Source organism: Entelurus aequoreus, linkage group LG18, assembly GCF_033978785.1.
Source record: "Entelurus aequoreus isolate RoL-2023_Sb linkage group LG18, RoL_Eaeq_v1.1, whole genome shotgun sequence".
Classification (NCBI taxonomy): domain Eukaryota; kingdom Metazoa; phylum Chordata; class Actinopteri; order Syngnathiformes; family Syngnathidae; genus Entelurus; species Entelurus aequoreus.
Genome location: NC_084748.1, coordinates 26,710,836 through 26,730,209, shown reverse-complemented (window position 1 = coordinate 26,730,209; position 19,374 = coordinate 26,710,836). Strand labels below are relative to the sequence as shown.

Here is a 19,374-nt window from a genome sequence, read left to right as displayed (position 1 = left end):
CAAGAGTCAACCGAGAACCACCAAAATGCAGTTGTGCAATGAATTGGAAACTGCTGGAACACGGGTGTCAGTGTCCACAGTCAAGCGTGTTTTGCATCGCCATGGACTGAGAGACTACCATGCAAGAAGGAAGCCCTTGCTCCAGAAGCGACACCTTAGGGCTCGTATAAAGTTTGCTGCTGATCACATGGACAAAGATAAGACCTTCTGGAGGAAAGTTCTGTGGTCAGATGAAACAAAAATTGAGCTGTTTGGCCACAATACCCAGCAATATGTTTGGAGGAGAAAAGGTGAGGCCTCTATTCCCAGGAACACCATTCCTACCGTCAAGCATGGTGGTGGTAGTATTATTCTCTGGGCCTGTTTTGCTGCCAATGGAACTGGTGCTTTACAGAGAGTAAATGGGACAATGAAAAAGGAGGATTACCTCCAAATTCTTCACGACAACCTAAAATCATCAGCCCAGAGGTTGGGTCTTGGGCGCATTTGAGTGTTCTAACAGGACAATGACCCCAAACACAAGTCAAAAGTGGTAAAGGAATGGCTAAATCAGGCAAGAATTAAGGTTTTAGAATGGCCTTCCCAAAGTCCTGACTTAAACCCCATTGAGAACATGCAGACAATGCTGAATAAACAAGTCCATGTCAGAAATCCAACAAATTTAGCTGAACGGCACCAATTTTGTCAAAAGAAGTGGTCAAAAAGTCAACCAGAAGCTTGCCAGAAGCTTGTGGATGGCTACCAAAAGCGCCTTATTGCAGTGAAACTTGCCAAGGGACATGTAACCAAATATTAACATTGCTGTATGTATACTTTTGACCCAGCAGATTTGGTCACATTTTCAGTAGAGCCATAATAAATTAATAAAAGAACCAAACTTAATGAATGTTTTTTGTGACCAACAAGTATGTGCTCCAATCACTCTATCACAAAAAAATAAGAGTTGTAGAAATGATTGGAAACTCAAGACAGCCATGACATTATGTTCTTTACAAGTGTATGTAAACTTTTGACCACAACTGTTTGTGGAAGCGAGCAGAGTTTAAAAAAAAAAAAAACACTTAAAGTCCAAATGAAAGTGCATTAATGTATTTTTCTGTTTGTGTCACAGCAGCCTACATTACACTAAGTGGAATGCATGATGATTATTCGTCACACCTATGCTTTTTTACACCGGTAGATGTCAACATATCTGGAAAAGACGCCGTTGGGGCTGTCAAGCAAACTGTCACATTTGCTCAGTTATATCATTAGGAGGAAAATGAACTCGTATTGGACTCATTTCTCACCTGGTTGTCAGGCAAAGCAAGGGAAAAAAGCAGTAATGACTGCCCCGTTCCTTTCAGGACTGTATGTAAAATGATTCCACAAAGGCACACATCTCCAGGGCTCTTGAACGAAGATTTACATGGTTATTAGCTACACCTGCGCTCCAGTCAGTCAAAAAGACCCCCGTGTGAAAAAAGGTGTCATAACTCACAGGCATTTTTAGATGCTTGTTTTTTTTTCCCAACACAAAAACACTACACCACGTCTCTCTGAGAGGCTCCTTGATGGCGTCCCAGTGCACTTGTGATAACTCAAAGGGATTAATAACATCTTCCATCACACGCAGCTTACTTTCAGCTCCTCACTTAAAGTCTTCCTGTTAAAGTATCAAAGTGAGAAGTCGCAAGCTTGTCAGAACACGGTGCTCCTATTTCCCTGAAGACCCTCCCCCCCTTTCTCCCCCAAACACATAAACACCACACAGCTCTACCTGAATGCATCACACCCGATGGACCTCTTCACCTTTGCCCTCTGACTAATTTCTGCCCCTCCCCTGCTGTCCCCCGTCCTGTCCTACCTGACGCTGTCTCCTTCTGTCTGCAGACCTGAACGAGTGCGGACTCAAGCCTCGGCCCTGTAAACACAGGTGCATGAACACCTACGGCAGCTACAAGTGCTACTGCCTCAACGGCTACATGCTGATGCCTGACGGGACCTGTGGAAGTGAGTAGGTTGCTCGTAAAACGTCTTTGATGCATTTTTTTCTTGTCTGAAAAGGTGCCACATACCGCTCGCCTGGGGTTTTACAACCGTTTTCATAGATTGTTGCAATGAAAAACAAATCTTCACCAGTCTAAGGCTATGTCTACACCAGTGGTTCTTAACCTTGTTGGAGGTACCGAACCCCACCAGTTTCATATGCGCATTCACCGAACCCTTCTTTAGTGAAAAATAATATGTTTTTTTTTTCAAATTCAAGACAAAGATATATGTTTTTGGTAACACTTTAGTATGGGGAACATATTCTAAGTAACAAAGACTTAATTTAGAGTTTTTTGGACACTGGGGGAACATATTCTAAATAACAAAGACTTAATTTAGAGTTATTTGGTTAGGGCCAGGGTTAGAGGGTTAGAGTTATAACAAGGCCCTGCCGAATAGGGCATTAATAAGTACTTAATAATGACTAGTTAAGAGAAAATATGTTACTAATTTGCATGTTAATAAGCAACTAATTAATGGTGAATATGTTCCCCATACTAAAGTGTTACCATGTTTTATTACTGGTGCACAAAATGAACCATGCATGAACATCACCTTGTTCAAAGAACAAAACCAACACAGTGCATAAACTCACAACAAACTACACACCTGCAAATCAGTCAGACTTCTGCTGTTGCCGTATCCGTAATACGCCGATAGGGAGAGGTTTTTTATTTACACGATGAGTCGGGTGTGTCTTGACCTCCGCCGAACCCCTGAGCCCGACTCACCGAACCCCTAGGGTTCAATCGAACCCAGGTTAAGAACCACTGGTCTACACTAAGCCGGATAACCCCTTAAACAAATAATAATTTAGCCTAAGCCCCGTTTCAACCACACTAAACCATCGTTTAATGTCGCCCTCCTCGGACCAATTTTTAAACGGGTAAGTGTGCTGTGTATTTCTTGAATCTCCGGCTCTTAGCTTTATATGGACTCCTTGATCATTTACAAACGGAGTTCGGAGAGGAAGTGACGTCAGAAAGACCGCGCCACAAACAGCTTCATAATAAAGTGGTTTCGTAACTCTGAGCTAACCACTGGAAATATGGAGGCGAATCATCCAGACATGTCCGTGTTTCTCCTTCCGTCTGTACAGACACTTGTGGAAATCACACCTTAAGAAAAAGCAATTGCAGCTATTTGGGATACAACACTTCTCAGACGAATAAAGAATAAAAACAACTTCAGATTGTTTTCTTTGTTTCTATTAGAAACTTGCACATTCTGAAAATTTTACATACAAATTATATTTTTCTATTTTATTGATGTTTTATTGATTCTGTGCTACTTCAACAGTTTCTTTTCTGCGCTGTTAATACCCATCTGGACTAACTGGGTTAATAAAAGTGCCACTGACTGTTTACAGTACAGTTGTCATTCACTTCAGTTTCACTGAATATCGCTCAAAAATGAATATCTTTATATGTATACTTTCACCGAGAAAAATATATCGGGATATACTGTATATCGAATATCGAGTTTAAGTAAAAATATATCGAGATATACTTTTTCGTCCATATCACCCAACCCTATTAATGTGGTTTATTCTTTACATATGTAGCATCATCTTCAACAAAATTTGTGAATTTGGACTCATTTGTATTAATCACACATGAAGTTAGAAGAAGATACATATTATTTGAGCATATTTATGTGCTCCCAGAAAATGTGGGCCCCAGTTGTAAGTGTGTACAGATGATCAAATCTTTTATTTGGGTGTAAATGTCACAGTTACATTACCAACAACATCTTTGACAATCAAGGCATGAACGTAACAATCCACATTTTGTTTGTTTCACTAATAAGAAGCGTAAGTATGTAGTAGGGTTGTACGGTATACCGGTATTAGTATAGTACCGCAATACTAATGAATCATATTCGGTACTATACAGCCTCTGAAAAGTATCGATCCGCCAAACAACAGAAGAATATGTGATTATTACATTTTAACAGAAGTGTAGATAGAACATGTTAAAATAGAAAGTAAGCAGATATTAACAGTAAATGAACAAGTAGATTAATAATCAATTTTCTACCACTTGTCCTTAATAATTTTGACAATATAATAGAATGGAAAATGACACAATATGTTACTGCATACGTCAGGAGCTAAATTAGGAGCCTTTGTTTGCTTACTTAATACTAAAAGACAAGTTGTCTTGTATGTTTACTATTTTATTTAAGGACAAACTTGCAAAAAGAAACATATGTTTAATGTACCGTAAGATTTTTTGTTAAAATAAAGCCAATAATGCAATTTTTTTGTGGTACCCTTTATTTAGAAAAGTAACGAAAAGTATTGAAATAATTTTGGTACCGGTACCAACATATTGGCATCGGGACAACACTAGTTTGTAGAACCTGCTCAGTGGCCTAGTGGTTATGGCCTAGTGGGTAGAGTGTCCGCCCTGAGATCGGTAGGTTGTGAGTTCAAACCTCGGCCGAGTCATACCAAAGACTATAAAAATGGGACCCATTACCTCCCTGCTTGGCACTCAGTATCAAGGGTTGAAATTGGGGGTTAAAGCACCAAAAATGATTCCCGCACCGCTGCTGCTCACTGCTCCCCTCACCTCCCAGGGGGTGAGGGTGATGGGTCAAATGCAGAGGATAATCTCACCACACCTAGTGTGTGTGACAATCATTGGTACTTTAACTTTAACTTTAGTGTCCAAACACAGAAGTGTTGACACACAACACATAGCACCCCCTCTTGAGGTCATGCAGAATTTCTGTTGCGACATTTAGTGGACATATAGAACAGCAGTTTATTTCATTAAAAAAATCACAGCTCATTTTTATACTTCGCAAACTCATCTCGCGGGCCAGATAATACCTTACGTTCGACACCCCTAGCAAAAGTTAGCCGACAGTGGAGTCTACGGTCACTGGTTAATGTTCCACTGATACCTTATAATTAGGGATGTCCGATTGTGGCTTTTTGCCGATATCCGATATTCCGATATTGTCCAACTCTTTAATTACCGATACCGATATCAACTGATACCGATATCAACCGATACTGATATATACAGTCTTGGAATTAACACATTATTATGCCTAATTTGGACAACCAGGTATGGTGAAGATAAGGTCATTTTTTAAAATATTAATAAAATAAAATAAGATAAATAAATTAAAAACATTTTCTTGAATAAAAAATAAAGTAAAACAATATAAAAACAGTTACATAGAAACTAGTAATTAATGAAAATGAGTAAAATTAACTGTTGAAGGTTAGTACTATTAGTGGACCACAACCATGTGTGCTTACGGACTGTATCCCTTGCAGACTGTATTGATATATATTGATATATAATGTAGGAACCAGAATATTAATAACAGAAAGAAACAACCCTTTTGTGTGAATTAGTGTAAATGGGGGAGGGAGGTTTTTTGGGTTGGTGCACTAATTATAAGTGTATCTTGTGTTTTTTATGTTGATTTAATTAAAAAAAAATAAAAAAAATAACCGATACCGATAATTTCCGATATTTCATTTTAAAGCATTTATCGGCCGATAATATCGGCAGGCCGATATTATCGGACATCTCTACTTACAATGTTCCCTAGAGATTTGGTTCTAAAAGGAGTTCACTAAATTAATATTCATGTCTCGCAGCCATGAAAGAGAAACCATGAAGACCAAGCATATTGTATTAAGAATCAGGGATGACTAAAGGATCCAGCCCAACCCCTTATAGGTTGATTAATGTGGTGTGTCCCATTACATTCCCATTACATTCTATCCAAACCTGAGAACCTTGAGAGAAAATGAACTTCTTATAGTCTGCCCTGCGGCATTTCCCACCATAGGCGTAGGTGCCTGTGCATGTCTCCCTATAAATTCTGCTCCCCATCTAATAAACATTCTCTCCTCGTGTTTTTTCCACATGAGAGTGCTGTAATTTCCAGGATCTCACTTAGTTTTCTTTTTGTGTGTCAACTAAAAATGCTATGAATTGCTGGCCACTCAAGGCTATGTTGTGTGTTGCCGCATGTAAAGGACAGCATTACAATCTTCTATCGCCCCTGAGCTCTGATCAATAGATCACTGCAGCGTTTAATCTGCTTGTTCCACCGTCGCCAGACTGTGGGACACCCAACAATTTCTGAAGTGTCTCTGGTAGAACAGGCCGTGGCTTTTCAATTTCCTTTTCAGGGTCAGAGGATATCGAGAGGGACATGAGAAAAATCCAGTTTTCTGTTTAATCATTTCTGAGGGGGTTTAAATGACATGCACAAGAGGGAACAACAACAATGTTGTATGGTTGTACGGTATACCGGTATTAGTATAGTGCCGCGATACTAATTAATCATATTTGGTACTGTACCGCCTCTGAAAAGTACCGGTACCGCGCCCCCGTTGTCGCCACGTCATGACATTGCTGGTTTACAAGCAGACGAGCATGTTCGGCAGCGCACACTCACGGAGTACTTACAAGCGGACACAGTGTGTAGACAGAAAAGGGAGAACGGACGCATTTTGGCTTAAAAACTGATGATAAAGGTGAAGTTATAACACTGAAACACCCTCAGGAAGAGGTGCTTTAAGACATGGCTAGCTTGGTAGCGGCTAACGTCCATCCGCCATCTGCAGTGTTTTAGCTACTTTTAAATCACTTAATCCTCGCCTTCACGGCGATAAAAATAAAGTAAGTTTCTTACAAGTATCATCCCTGCAGAACGAGGAATATCTAAACATGTTTCACTACACACCGTAGCTCACCGGCGTCAAAATGTAAATAAACGCCATTGGTGGATCTACACCTAACATCCACTGTAATGATACCAAGTACAATAGCGTGTCTATTCGATACTACTATGATTAAGTCGATATTTTTTGGCATCACACCATCTTCTTTCGTTTAAAAAAGATTCATATTATGTTTATAAACTCAGGAAATATGTCCCTGGACACATTAAGACTTTGAAGTGACCAATGTATGATCCTGTTACTACTTGGTATCGGATTTATACCCAAATTTGTGGTATCATCCAAAACTAATGTAAAGCATCCAAACAACAGAAGAATAAGTGATTATTACATTTTAACAGAAGTGTAGACAGAACATATTAAAAGAGAAAGTAAGCAGATAATAACAGTAAATGAACAAGTAGATTAATAATTCATTTTCTACCACTTGACCTTAATAATGTTGACAAAATAATAGAATAATAAATGACGCAATATGTTACTGCATATGTCAGCAGCTAAATTAGGAGCCTTTGTTTGTTTACTTACTACTAAAAGACAAGTTGTCTTGTGCGTTCACTATTTTATTTAAGGACAAACTTGCAATAAGAAACATATGTTTAATGTACCTTAAGATTTTTGTTAAAATAAAGCCAATAATGCAATTTTTTGTGGTCCCCTTTATTTAGAAAAGTACCGAAAAATATCGAAATAATATTGGCATCGGGACAACACTACAATGTTGTCGGATAGTTGTAGGATAGTGGTGCTGACGATTGATTACTAGTCTTTGCGTTGAACAAATGAGTCTTCATTATAGATTAGTGATGCCGCTGGGATAGGCCCAGCCACCCCGAGAGGGACAAGCTGTAGAAAATGGATGGATGGATGGATAATTAAAAAAGTGACCTGTACCTTGGGCCCCAGTCTGAACCACGAGACCAGGGGTGCCCATTACGTCGATCATGAATCATGAGCTACCGTTCGATATCGGGGGGGGGGGGGGAGGTGGCGTTGATTGCAAGGCATTAAAAAAATAAACATTACCTATCATCACTCTTCACGATGACATCACTGTAGTGTTGTAACGATACCAATATTTTCGTACTAGTACCAAATTTATTTCGACTTTTCGATACTTTTCTAAATAAAGGGGACCACAAAAAATTGGATTATTGTCTTTATTTTAACAAAAAATCTTAGAGTACATTAAACATATGTTTCTTATTGCAAGTTGGTCCTTAAATAAAATAGTGAACATACAAGACAACTTGTCTTTTATTAGTAAGTAAGCAAACAAAGGCTCCTAATTAGTCTGCTGATGTATGCAGTAACATATTGTCATTTTCCATTCGATTATTTTGTCAACATTATTAAGGACAAGTGGTAGAAAATGTGGCGGACCGGTACTTTTCAGATGCGGTATAGTACCGAATATGATTCATTAGTATCGCGGTACTATACTAATACCGGTATACCGTACAACCCTACATCACAGTCGTCACTTGATTGACATACACAGCAATCGAGGGTCTTGGAAGATGACCGCTCAGTATAAAGAAAAAGCCAACATGCAGGAATGCGAGAAACATGTTTTACTTCCACACAGACTTTCTCTCCCAAACGTCAAAACTGTAAAGAAAAAAAAAAAGTGCTGCTCCATCCTTCCAGCGTTAAGAAAATAAGGGTCTCAGAAAACTAGCGTGCAAAAGCTAGTAAGCTACGGAGTTAGCCTCCAATGTTTTTCTTGTAAAGAGCATGACAGCTGGACAAATAAAAAACTACAACCTAAACACTTTCATGGGATAATGCAAAGAAAGGAGGACCTTTTCTTTTTCTCCGCAATGTAAATTCGAAGTTGTGGAACTGATCAGCAGCTACGGCAAATCCTCTCTAAAGTCCAATCAATGCATGTCATCAGAATAAGGTAATACACCGTTTATTATTGTCTTCAAGAAAGAAAAGGGAATCTATATGCATTTAGCATGTTTGTATTATTTAGCTTTAAATTACCAGTACAGTGGAAAAACAAGTTGCCTCTATATCGGAGCTATTATCATTTCAATCTGATTAATGACACCAAAAGACTCCCAAAGTTTGCGAATAAATAGGTATGATTGAAATAGTATCAATCTCACGGAGATTCCCGGGCCATTTTGAAAGATAATATGAAGCCATTCACGTGATCGCGTCATGTCGCGCAAGGAACCAAAGATCCCTTCCCCATCAACAACAATGCTAATCAAGCAGACTTTGTGAGAGCCAACAACGATTACTTAGGGAAAAAATTAGGATCCAGGACCTTATATTTTTGAGCCCGAACACAAAGAGGATGAGCAATAAGTTTTAGAAGCCGCTACCCTGCGGATGCAGCTTTATTGGGACATTAGCATCCGCAGCATTGCTAGGTGCTAAACATACAAACTAACCATATTAAATCATAATAAAACAGACACCTACTGTAATATTTCCACTGTCGTTGGGATGCCGACCGGCAGGATACTCACATAAGAATGATGAAGAATTAATCGCAATCCTCACAAAGGGTTAAAAAAAAGTTCCTGCATTAAGCGTCTGTTGGGGTCTTTTTCGCCATCTCGCGGGTATGTGAAAGTCGACCAGCCTCTCGGACCATGGCCACATTTGTCTACTACCAGGTGAGCAATGCACGAAATACAATTTAGAAATTACTTTTAGCTAGTTTGTCACAAAGTAGAAGCAGCTGCCGGTTTACAGCGTGTCAACAATAGCAGTGTGAGCTAGTAATAGCTCACTGCTACCAATGGGCCGCTAAAATAGTCCGTCTGGGTTAGCTCTTATAATAACAACATCACTCATATTTGGTTCATTTTCAAGTCACTGCATGTAAAGGAAGTATTGTTGGTTTCTGGATGTTTTTATAGAGAGTATAATTAGCATAACTGAGGACCCTTGGTCCGTTGACTCAATTGTAAGCTATTTATTTACTATTTTGAATGCAATAAAAAAGTCAAGCATATGTGTTTTTGTTCTTGTGAATGATAAACATCTCTTTCCAATTTTTGCGTATTTCCTTTAAGACTGATCTGATAACATGGTCAGAGTACAGAAGTGTTAGTACTGTGATGTCAATCTCTGAAAATAGCCGAAGGTGTTCGGAGTGGAATAAAAAAATGGCTGACTGAATTTATTTATTAATCAATTGTTGTATTCAGCCTGCTAAACATTCTGTAAATGAGGATCAATTAGAGTTTGTAATAAAAAATATACACTTTTTTTAGGATATTCCTCAACTAATGTACTAACATTTATGTATTACAAAACATATATATGACGTTCAAAACATGATCGTGATAAATTACATTTTTCATTTTGTTACTGTAATCATGTAGTAGATGTGACGCAGAGCGGTAATATTGTGAAGCCGGAATTGTGTGATTGTTTTGAAAAGAGGTGTCTTGACATGTTCTGACGATTTTAAAAGAAAACTTCCTCCCTGCCTGCTTCTGTCTTTCCTTTTTGTTGAGCTTTTTTTTCCATCTTACTAAAGCAGTTAGTATAACAATCCACATTTTATGCTCATGAATGTAACCTTTGCCAAACATATCTGAAACAAATAAATCATGATGAGGTAGCGACTTGTCCAGGGTGTACCCCACCTTCCGCCCGAATGCAGCTGAGATAGGCTCCAGCACCCCCCGCGACCCCGAAAGGGACAAGCGGTAGAAAATGGATGGATGGATATAACCAATCAACAGTTGGGTAACTGACAGCTGTCATTTTGATATATGATGGGTGGAAAATACAGATGTACTGAATGTAGTAGATGGGTCGCTTGTAGTATTAATAATCAACAGTCAACTTTATTGTCAATTCTTCACATGTACAAGGAATCAAAACTACGTTTTCAGCATAATAATGGCAGTTAGGTTAACAGTCAATCAGTGTTCGGTCAGATGTTTTAGACAACGATGGACGGAAAGGTACTTGTAGGGTTAGGGTCAACGGTCTGTCATTGTGATGAATGATGGTTGGATGGTTTGGTGCCTTGCTAGGTAGGTAATTACAGTCTTTTCCCTAGGTTGGTCATGCCGTCCGTCAGTTGACTGACACAAATTATGTTTTGAGGATTCTGTGAAGCACAATGTTGTAACAATGTCAAGAATGTATGTTGTTCTTTTGTCTGCATGATCCTGACTAATGCCAAGAAAGGGCAGCAATGCCAGCAACTGACTGTGTGGGACAAAGCGGCGAGAGCGTTTTCTCTCGGGTCAGCGGCCTGTCCTAATGTTTGTTGTTTCCTTTGTAACTACCAGACCTTCGCAGTTGCGGCATGGCCAACTGCCAGTACGGCTGCGAGGTGCTGAAAGGAGAGGTCCGATGTCAATGTCCGTCACCGGGGCTACAGCTGGCTCCGGATGGCAGAACCTGCGTGGGTAAGTGACGTAACGGTCTTTATTTATCTTCTGCGGCCTGAAAACCGAGCCACTGCCGGCCTCTTCCCTCTGCAAAAGGAATGCGGCTTTTATTTTTCTGAGAAAACTTTAAGAGAGTATTTTATTACATCTCCAGACGTCTTTGAAACATGATAAAATAATGTAAAATAGGGATGTTCCGATCAGGGTTTTATACTTCCGATACCAGTCATCCATGTGTGAGATGGGCCAATACCAATCACATGTATTAACTGTAAAACTTGCAATGTATTCTAGTGAAGTGCTAACGACAGTTTAACAATATCGACACAATATTAAAACGGGTTCCTTATTCTCTTTTATGACATAACATTGTTTGAGTAAAACTGAGTCGATCGTACACAATAACTAAAAAAAAAAGTAACTCTTAAGTTACTCTTGAACGCATCATAAGAATCTCGTCAATTCCCCCCAAAAACGGATTAACTCGCTGGAATATAAGGACAATATAACATACATCCATAAACGTGGATGCATATGCAAAAGTGCAATATATTTATCTGTACAGTAATCTATTTATATCTGCACCTTATTGCTCTTTTATCCTGCACTACGACGAGCTAATGCAACAAAATGTCGTTCTTATCTGTACTGTAAAGTTCAAATTTAAATGACTGAATAAAGGAAGTCTAAGGAAGTTAAGTCGTTTAGTTTTTGCCCTCAAAGTCCTCTTGTGTCCAGGTAATTATTCCTTGAGTTTGTAAACATTAACAAAAACACCAACAAAATGATGAAATATCAACCCATCGATTATATACTGGTACCACGATCATATATATGATCGTATACTACCTTATCCTTGACCCCGCCAATTTATGGATCGATTATTATTTGTACTGGCAATGACAATGCTGACACACCACATACATTATTCTCTACTTATTAATTTCCTGTTAATTGCTGCTTACTTTTTGCTTAAAGTTTATTAAGGGTGTCTGCTCCCGGCTTGCTCTCGTCGTCTAACATATTCAGCCTCGTCCTCCAGTAACAATGATACTTGATAATTATAGAAAGAAATGCAATTTATTTGCTTTAATGGAGGCTCAACACTGTGTATGGAGACACATAATTAGCTGCTAGCCACTTGTCCTCTGGGGGACGAAAAATAAACAGTGTCAGCCAGATAGGATCAGCAATGGCGATCAGATACTTTTACACGAAAATAGGCCGGTACTGATCAGTGGCCGAACGGTCGGCACATCCCTAATGTAAATCAATACCATTGTTGTTGCTTTGCTACCGTGTCAGTTTAAATGGACCACCATTTATTTTCCTGCTGCCTTGCTGCATTCTTTCAGTAGGTTCCTCCTGCCCTGCAGCGCCCGTATAACACATGGGCTGGGTAATTGTAGGAAGCAGAATGGACATCAGTCATCAAGACAGGAGGAGGAAAAAAGCAAAGGTTGCCTGCTGCAGGTGTCACACGGGATGCTCCACTTCCGTCTTGGAAGTTTTTATGACCTGCTTATTTTGTTAAAAGGAAGTTGTTTTAGTAAGATCTCCATCATATGGTACACAATGGTGGCTACAAGGGGAGCTTTGATGCAAAGAAAGCCGGCCATTAGGATATGGAAGGTGAAAGTCGGAGCAGTGGTAACAAGAGATGTGAGGCCCGTCACTGAAACTCACACTCGGTGTATTCCAAGAACAACATGTGAGGTCTGTTCCAAAGCGAGTGTCACCCTTATTTCCACTTGTCTCTGTGTCCGGGTAATGACAAAAAGATGCATCACAGCGAAGGACAAAAATAGGGCGTTACAGGATGAATTTCATGAAGAGTCCTTTCATCACTCTTGTAGATGTCGACGAGTGCGCCACTGGGCTGGCAGTCTGTCCACGGTGCAGGAAGTGCATCAACACCTTCGGCAGCTACATCTGCAAGTGCCATGATGGCTTCGACCTGCAGTACATCAAGGGGAAATACCAGTGCATCGGTAGGTGGGACACAAACATAACCACAGTACACAACGTAGGAGAAAGATAGAACCTAACACAGGGGTGTCCAAACTTTTTCCACTGAGGGCCGCACACAGAAAAATTAAAGCCTGCGGGGGCCATTTTGATAGTTTTCATTTTCAAATCATAACAAAATATATGGATTTTGGGTTTTTTTTACCTTTAGGGCTCCCGGGGACCATAAAGGGTCTAAGTCAGGGGTGGGCAATTAATTTTTACCGGGGGCCGCATGAGCTACCCGAGCACTGCTGGAGGGCCACATCGACAATATTTCAATTAAATTTTGCTCAATATTATTTTTTATATATACCGTAAGATAAATAATAATAATAATAATAATAATAATAATTAATAATAATAGTAATACTTCAACATAGTGTGTGTAACAGCATTCCATGACTAATATAAATAAATTAACATTAATAATAAATGACAGTAAAATAAGCACACGTATGACTGAGGAGTCATAGCGTAACTTTGTGTGGTGTTTGAGTTGTCCGACTTTTTGTGTGGCCATAAACGCACCAGTGGTTTAGTGGTATGCGTGTTGGTGACAGATGACAAGTTGGTTTTGGCCTTGTTTGTACGGCAGAAAATTACTAGTTTTTCGAGATAGAATTGTTTTACTCATGTTTTTGGTGTGGTTATGTCCGAATATAAACAGTTTTGCTCAATAAAGTGATCGATATAATTCCTGTCCTCGAAGCATTTCGATAGACGTTACAATAATTGAACGGTGTTCAATTGAACGGTGTTGACGAACACCGTTAGGGCCGCTTGTTGTCACTGTCACTCAAAGTTGCATTGCAAAATTCCATAGAATAAATATGTTTATTTTGTTTAGAATTCAGATGGGATTTGATTTGGTGCGCGGCATATACTTGCTGCGCGCAGCGGACGCTTGAGCAGTGCGCAATTGCGCAGGCACGCACCTTAGAGGGAACGTTGCTTGGCAGTCCATGTCTTGTTGAAAACACGGCATTCCTCATCAACTTTTCTCTTTTTAGCGTCTCGGGTGTAAACCGTGCATCACTTGTCGCTGCATGTGCACCTTCACTCGCAGGTTACACACGGACACACGCCTATAAATAATACTTTTCAAAATAAAAGCAGCACAGTTGTATTGCGCGCAGGACATAGATGTTTTTTCAACTTTATTTTGTAATTGCAGCTGTTCACATTCACTCACAACCACGCACACGCATACGTCCATACGGAAGTAATACAAATAACGATTTTCAAAACAAAAGCAGCACCGTTGTATTGCACACTCGACATAGATACTTTTTTAAATTTATTTTGTAATTTATAATTGGCCTCACGCGGGCCGGACAGGGACGCACAAAGGGCCGGATGCGGCCCGCGGGCCGCAGAATGCCCAGGTCTGGGCTAAGTCATTAAAATGTTAAAAACAAGTCAAATTATTTTTTTTATTTTTTTTATTTAACGCTTACAGTAAATCTCTACAGTATATCAACTTCAGGTTAATATAAAATAAAAACAAAACAAAAAGGTTTTATGCCTTTTCTGTCAAGACAACTTTGTTTTTTATAATAAAACTGAAATATGCAGTATTTCCCCCACTGCCCAAAACATTCAGAAAGCAATGTTTGATGTGAAGTAATTAGAGCCTTAAAAACATCAATAATGCAAGACACCATTGATATTAATTCATTGTTATTTTTGAGTAATCACAGTGAAAAGATAAATAAAATCCCACTAAATATATTTAGGATACAAAAGCTGCCCCACTCAAAGTGATACATTTGTATTAGTTTTTTTTTACTTTCAACACTTAAGTTACGAGATCAACTTCAGATATTTCTGTCAATTTTACGTTTGAACTATTATTTTGTTTGTTTTATGCTCTTTTGTCAAATAAAACGTTGATGTTTTTGTATGGCAACCACACAATATATGCAATATTTTCCACATAAAACATTTTAAAGTGAAATATTTGAAATAATTGGAGCCTTGAATAGGTCAATATTTCATTATAACATTGATTTTTTTTTTTTTTTCAAGCAAAGGCAAAAAAAGAAAAATAAAGATAGACCAAAGAAAAAAAGCAGCCTGCATGGCAGCTTTGTGTCAACATTGCAACTTTTTCTAGTTAGATTTCACCTCATTCCACTTTTTGTAATGTTTTTTTTTTTTTTTTGCAATAGCATTTCCAGAATGTGTGGCGGGCCGGTAAACAATTAGCTGTGGGCCGCAAATAGCCCCCGGGCCGCACTTTGGACACCCCTGACCTAACATCACAATAAAAATAAGAAATAATAGAAAAAATCAACGGTTAAACTTTTGCCGTGATTTGCTGCAGTTTGTCCGCCTTTTTGTTAGTTAGTTAGCAACATAGCTAGGTTAGAGTGTCCGCCCTGAGATCGGTAGGTTGGAGTTCAAATCCCAGCCGAGTCATACCAAAGACTATAAAAATGGGACCCATAACCTCCCTGCTTGGCACTCAGCAACAAAGGGTTGGAGTTGGGGGTTAAATCACCAAAATGATTCCTGGGCGCGGCGCCGCTGCTGCCCACTGCTCCCCAAGGGGATGGGACAAATGCAGAGGACACATTTCACCACATCTAGTGTGTGTGTGACAATCATTGGTACTTTAATCTTTAATCTTTAAAAAGGTTATGGGTAGGCTTTGGTGAAACCTTCAGAAAATTTCCGAAATGTGTAAGGAACAATGAATTTGTGTTTTGGGGGTGATCCGGATCGCCGTCTAAAAGTTAAAAAGTTGAAGTACCACTGATAGTCACACACACACACTAGGTGTGGTGCAATTACTCTCTGCATTTGACCCATTTCCTTGTTCCACCCCCTGGGAGGTGAGGGGAGGACTGAGCAGCAGCGGTGGCCGCGCTCGGGAATTATTTTGGTGATTTAACCCCCCATTCCAACCCTTGATGCTGAGTGCCAAGCAGGGAGGTAATGGGTCCCATTTTTATAGTCTTTGGTATGACACGACCTACCGATCTCACGAGGCCACTGAGCAGGCTATATTGAAGATGGTTTACTATTGGAACACAGGGTCTGTCTTTTCCGAGCGTTTTTCTATTGGGTTGCATTCAAGACCACTTAATCCAAGACAAGACTTGTATTATAAATTGTGGAGAAAAAAATTGGCGAACAGTTTTGAAAATACGCTGATGATGACTAAACACTAAGTTTTGGACTTGGGTATAAATCTGAACTCACCTGATGATGATTCCGAGACAAAACTAAGTCGAAATTCAGTCGATTCTACATACGAGACCATCCCGAGAAATTCTGAAGTCCGACTCTTCAAAAAAAAAAAAAAAAAAAATTGCAAAGCTGGTAAAACTTTAAATACCTGTTCAGGTATCAATTCAGTTTTAATAATTGCCGTCTAAGTGCAACAATAAGTTATTTAACACTAAAACTTTTTATCATTGACCTGTGATTAAATTATTCCTCACTATTTTGTAATTTCCGTAACGCAGCGTTGGGTGTGGGGGGGCTCCCAGGAAATACACGGACTAACTGTGTGTATTACTCTTTCCATGTGACACGGTTTAGCCAATTCAATTGTTAATTTGTTAGTAACACCATTTTTTGAATACCAACATTTTTTTGAATTTTCTTAAGTTCTTTAATGTTTACTTATTTAGTTGTTTTCGTACATGCATACAGTTACAGTGTAATAGGGTACATCACATATGCACAGTTTCACATTCCAATATGTCCGAAAAGGAGTTGGAAGAAGCAGAGTTTAAGTCCACCCCTTTTCTGTTTCGAAGCAATTCACAACACATTTGCTTACTTGCTCATCTGCGAAAAAGCGCTATATAAATATAATTCACTTCACTTACTTGCTGTCTCAATCTGTAACACAAACAAACAGATAACTGAATAAAAAAATAAATATCAATGAAGTTTGCATGAACAGATCATTATTAAGTTGTGGTTCACTTAATTTGTGAAAGGTGATAAACTTTGTCACAATTTGTCACGTTCTGGTCTTTGTCTGGACTCCGTGATGCAGAGACGTTAGGAACGTGCAAAAAATATATTTTTTAAAATTTATTTTTTTATTTTAATTTTAATTTTAATTTTAATTTTTATTAGGGCAAACACAGGTATCACAAAAAACAATGATGTGCAGCACAAGGAGCAAACATGCATATAAAGCACAAAACAGGTAAAGCAAAATGATCCAGTCCTGTCTAGAGACACACAAAGCATCCTTATTGGCAACCAGGGACAGTTGTGTCCTGATTGCCAATCAGGGACAGGTGAGGGAGCCAGCGCTCAGACGAGAGGAATGAAGGCAAATAAAAATGGAAATAAAAAAATTCGGCGCTTGACACGAAATAATACAACAACAAGACACTAAAAATCGTCATGTGAGATCAAGATCTTTCTCACATGACGATTATTAGTTTCTCCTTCATTTCCTTTTCCTGGTATTCCACCTTAGGATACCGTGTTGATTGTAATAATTAAAATATTTACTAATTAATTATAACAATCATTAATTAAACATTATTTAGAGGATAATACATTTTTGAAAAACTAATACAAAGGTTTGTTAAATGATGCCATGCATGTAAAAGAAACAAGAGGATTAACAAATTTGTAATCTTGTGAAACTTCACTCTATCTCAGATTTTTTGTGGGGGTTTAAACTCAATTAACTAAATATTTGGCCTAAGTTAAGCTTTTTCAAGCATAAATTTGGCTAAATGAACTAAAAAAAATAATCTACATGTGGGGGAAGTGTGGCGCGGATCATACAGCGGCTGTGCCAGCAACGTGAGGGTTCCAGGTTCGATTCCATCTTCCGCTAACCTAATCACATCCATTGTGTGCCTGGGCAAGACACTTCACCCTTGCCCCTAATGGGCATCAGTGTGTGAATAGTTGAATTTGGAAATAGAGTCAAAGCACTTTTAGTATCTTGAAGGTAGAATAGCGCTTTACAAGTATAACCCATTTAAAAGGAGTAATGGCCGTTAGATGAGTCCAAACAAATCAGAGCACATGATTCAATAAGGTGGCCACTTTATTGGTTCAAACGAATAAATGTGACTACATTGGTATATTTTGCTCTCATAACAATTTTTATACTCTTGCTATGAAAATATAAAATGTATGAATAATAATTCCTACTTTAAATTCATTTACCACGCTCACGAAAACTCAAGGTTAGTGCACTGTAATTGTTTGGTTTAAATATCAACATACGATGTGTGTGCACTTTGCCGACCCCAGATGCAGCAACACAAATATTCAGCATTTAAATAAAAATTACCTTGACTTTTCGGAATGCAAAACTCTGCTAAAAAACAAACCTCCTGCAAGGTTAAAAATGTGGATTCTGTTGCGACACGGTGCCTTTTCTCTACATTTATTCACGCTGTTTAGCTTCTGTAACTCAATGTCATCCTTATGTTGTTTTTCTTCTCAGATGTGGATGAGTGCTCTTTGGACCCGAATCGCTGCAGCAGCTTGGCCACCTGCTACAACACCAGGGGCTCGTACAAGTGCAAGTGCAAGAACGGCTACAGGGGGACGGGCCGCGACTGCAAACGTGAGACACAATTGTGGGGGGCCTCACTTTTTCTCTTCTCATAGCCCAAAAGGGAAAGGAGGAATAGCCTCAAAAGCCAAAACTGCATACTCTGAGATTCTTTGTAACGGCTGTCAGTCATTGCCCAAATCCTCCTTGGCTTTGTTATGACATTTACCCAGAATGCCGCTCTGCTAGTCGGCCACCAAGAAAAAAAAGTCACCAAAATATTTATTTTACAGAGAGTTTTGAGAGGTCTCCTGGCTTCTCCCACAGTCCATTACTTCCTTGAGAAGTCATTCATATTCAACCATTTCATTTAGTCCTCTAACAGACATTAATAGCGTCACGGTCCATCGAGCAAAGAGGACGCGTTCCGCCCGCACCCCCACGCCACCGCCGCCTCCCCCTTCCCCAAGGGCATGGGCCACAAGTGCTCCATCGCAATATCCAACACGGGCATCGCATATCAAAGTGCTGCAAAGTGAGAAGGCAACAACTGACACTTTCGCTTTTGTCCGAGCACATTCCTCCCTTCATCTTCCTCCCCCCTTAACCCCAACAACACCGTGTAGACCCCACTCTCGGCTCTTGACATGAAGAATGTGCAGGAGAACAAAAGGAGGGGCTGACGGCCTTGACGTCATCACGGGCACGGATTATCTCGCCCGCGCTCCACGCATACAAAACATTGC

The 19,374-nt window shown here is 39.3% G+C and overlaps 1 protein-coding gene across 7 annotated transcripts in view; it reads left to right on the top strand.

The window, feature by feature from the left end:
• Positions 1-19,374, top strand: part of npnta (nephronectin a) — a 163,749-nt gene that overhangs the window by 101,888 nt on the left and 42,487 nt on the right. For all 7 annotated transcript variants that reach the window (XM_062026819.1, XM_062026817.1, XM_062026820.1 and 4 more), the window contains 4 exons: positions 1,873-1,992; positions 11,026-11,145; positions 12,984-13,118; positions 18,578-18,700. In XM_062026819.1, coding sequence (XP_061882803.1) covers positions 1,873-1,992; positions 11,026-11,145; positions 12,984-13,118; positions 18,578-18,700 — 498 coding nt within the window. The remainder of the gene's footprint in view (positions 1-1,872; positions 1,993-11,025; positions 11,146-12,983; positions 13,119-18,577; positions 18,701-19,374) is intronic.